General features: G+C 58.2%; 1 protein-coding gene across 1 annotated transcript; it reads left to right on the top strand.

The window, feature by feature from the left end:
• Positions 1–1,180: 1,180 nt before the first annotated feature.
• On the top strand, positions 1,181–2,770 carry LOC143895995 (uncharacterized). Its single transcript, XM_077403538.1, has one exon. It carries the CDS (start codon positions 1,181–1,183, stop codon positions 2,768–2,770), a length of 1,590 nt encoding a protein of 529 aa, XP_077259664.1.
• Positions 2,771–3,163: the final 393 nt, after the last annotated feature.

Raw genomic sequence — 3,163 nt, forward strand, 5'->3', positions numbered from 1 at the left:
TTGCGTGAATTTTATGATAAAAATTCAATTATTGATTGTGAACTGTTGGCGTATGCTGCAGATAATATTGTACACGATGCATTACATGAGAGATAAATGTATATATATTAAAATGCATATCACTGTATCTAAAATTATCTTTCTTTCTCCCAATTATTTATTATAATGAAAAGAGATGCGAAGGGGCGCGAGCGAGAGAGGACGCGAACGAAGAGACGCGAGCGACAGAGAACGCGAGCAAGAGAGGAAATCTATATACATTATTATACTGTATATCTATATACGATATTTCGCCTTTGTAACGCGCGACGACATAGTTGAATGGCGCCGCGAAACACCGATAAGCGGTTCTTCCTAAAACAGAAAAATAAAGAGGAGAGACCTCGACGGTTAAGTCAAAAAATTTTTTGGTCGAGTACCTACGTCGTCGGGCCATCGACGCTCGCTTTTGTAGTGAGACGCCGTAACCGAATGGTGGCTCGCATGTTTTAGAAGGGTGAGATCATTGCGGGGTCAAGTGTCTAATTCGCTGTTTTGTTTATATTCGCCGATAAAATTCCAGCAGCTGAACGGCGCCTTTGTAATACCCCCGCGCCGATAAAATGACGACTCCCCCCCCCGCGGACCACCTTCGGCGGTACCTCTTGTCAATACGATATGTTTATTAATATTTAATAAACATGTCCCGACACGCTCGCCGACCCCTTCCCCCCCGCGCCCCCTCACCAACGAGTCGCCCTCCCCCCCTTGCTCCCCCTTGCCAACGAGTCGTCATCTCCCCCTTCGCTCCCCCTCGCCATCGAGTCCTCCCCCCCTCCACCCCCGCTCCCCCTCGCCAACGAGTCGTCATCCCCCCCTCGCTCCCTCCCGCCTTCGAGTCCTCCCCCCCCCCCCCCGTTCCCCCTCGCCAACGAGTCGCCCTCCCCCCTCGCTCCCCCTTGCCAACGAGTCGTCATCCCTCCCTCGCTCCCCCTCGCCATCGAGTCCTCCCCCCCCCACCCCCCGCTCCCCCTCGCCAACGAGTCGTCATCCCCCCTCGCCATCGAGTCCTCCCCCCTCCCCCCGCCAACGAGTCGTCCCCCCTCCGGCAGACCCCTCGGCCGCGAGTCCTTCCCCCTCGCCCCTCACCCCCCTGAGATCCCCGGCCTAGAACTCTTATTGATATATCTATTCGTACGGCATGGCGAGTTCGCCGTTCCTTGCCATAAGATCCGTCAAGCAATTAGCCAAGGACGAGCAAGTCCGATATCCGGAGGGCGCAGCGACCCTTGAAGAAGACTGTTACGTGGACGATGTCGTCACTGGAACGTCAACCCTCCGCGGCGCGATCGCTCTTCAGACTCAACTTCGCGCGTTGTGCATGGCGGGCGGATTCCCGCTCCGTAAGTGGGCCGCCAACAACGAAGACGTGCTCGACGGGATTCCTCTCGCGCACCGGCTACACCAAACGTCACACGAATGGGACCTCGAGAGCCACTCCACTCTCGGCTTGCGCTGGTTCACGAGCACAGACAGTTTCGCGTTTCAGATCAAGTCACGCGTCGTCCCTACATTCACGAAACGAACCGCATTAGCTGAAACCGCCCGATTGTTTGACCCGCTCGGATGGCTCGCCCCAGTCGTTGTGCGCGCAAAAATTCTCATGCAATCCGCGTGGATGCAGAGACTCGAATGGGACACGCCACTCCCACCAGCCGACGCGCGCGTGTGGCAGGAGCTCATCGCCGAGCTTCCCATCCTCGAGGCAGTCCGGATTTCCCGCTGGATAGGGGTCGGGACGTGCGACACTCGGTTCGAACTCCACGGATTCGCCGACGCGTCGGAGCGCGGCTTCTCGGCTGTCGTCTATCTCCGCGTGACAACCGCGTCCGACGAGACTCAGGTGCACTTGCTCGCGGCCAAAACGAGGGTCGCCCCGTTAAAACAGGTGTCATTGCCGCGCCTTGAACTCTCGGCCGCCGCCCTCCTCACGGACACCGCGCACCACGTTCAAGACACTTTGAAACTGCCTGCTTCGGAGACTCACTTGTGGTCAGACTCCACGGTGACCCTCCACTGGATTCGTGGTCATTCATCGCGGTGGAAGACGTACGTTGCGAACCGCGTATCACACATACAGCGGCGCATCCCGGAAGCCCGATGGCATCACGAGCCGGGCAGTGAGAATCCCACCGATTGTGCTTCTCGCGGCATCACTCCTCGCGAACTCCTTGATCATCCGCTGTGGTGGAGCGGCCCTGGGTGGCTCAAACTGCCTAAGTCCTCCTGGCCGAGCGAGCCCAACGAGGACTTCGACAAGGACACTGGGGAGCAGCGAGCGTCCTGCAGCATCGCCATTGTGGAGGTGAACGAGCCCGAGTTGCTGCGTCGCTTCTCTGGGCTGCAGCGGCTCCTTCGAGTGACAGCGTGGTGTCTTCGCTGGCGCCGTCCTCAGAAAACGTCACTCACTCCCGAGGAAATCACTCGCGCAATTCACATTTGGCTCCGCACCGTGCAGCACTGCCACTACGGCACTGAGATCACCACTCTCAAGGCCACTCAGCCTGCTCATCATCGCAGTCGGCTCGCCCGGCTGAATCCTTTCCTCGACGTTCACGGGATTCTCCGAGTCGGAGGCCGCCTGAAACACTCCATCCTCCCCTTCGACGGCCGCCACCCGACAATCATCCCGCCGACGTCGTGGCTCACTCGACTCATTGTGGAATCCTGTCATCGACGAACACTGCACGGTGGGGTGCAACTCACTCTGGGCACCGTCCGTCAGCAGTAATGGATACCTCAAGGACGAGCCGTGGTGAAACAACTGCTGCATCGATGTGTCACATGTGCTCGGTGGCGGGCGATCACTCCACAGCCGCCAATGGGCAATCTACCCGGGGCCCGAGTCACGCCGTCGCGACCGTTTCTCCGCACTGGGCTGGATTATGCTGGTCCAATTCTGCTTCGCACCACAAAGGGCCGAGGACACAAGGCGCATAAGGCGTTCATCGCCGTCTTTGTTTGCATGAGCACTCGCGCCGTGCACTTAGAAGTCGCGTCTGATTATTCTGCCGACGCTTTCCTTGCCGCATTTCGCCGATTCACCTCACGCCGCGGCACGTGCAGCGACGTATACAGCGATTGCGGCACCAATTTCGTGGGAGCCGACCGACAACTCCAGGAG

The sequence above is a fragment of the Temnothorax americanus genome, unplaced genomic scaffold (assembly GCF_048541705.1).
Source record: "Temnothorax americanus isolate GAGA-0224 unplaced genomic scaffold, ASM4854170v1 Scaffold172, whole genome shotgun sequence".
Taxonomy (NCBI): domain Eukaryota; kingdom Metazoa; phylum Arthropoda; class Insecta; order Hymenoptera; family Formicidae; genus Temnothorax; species Temnothorax americanus.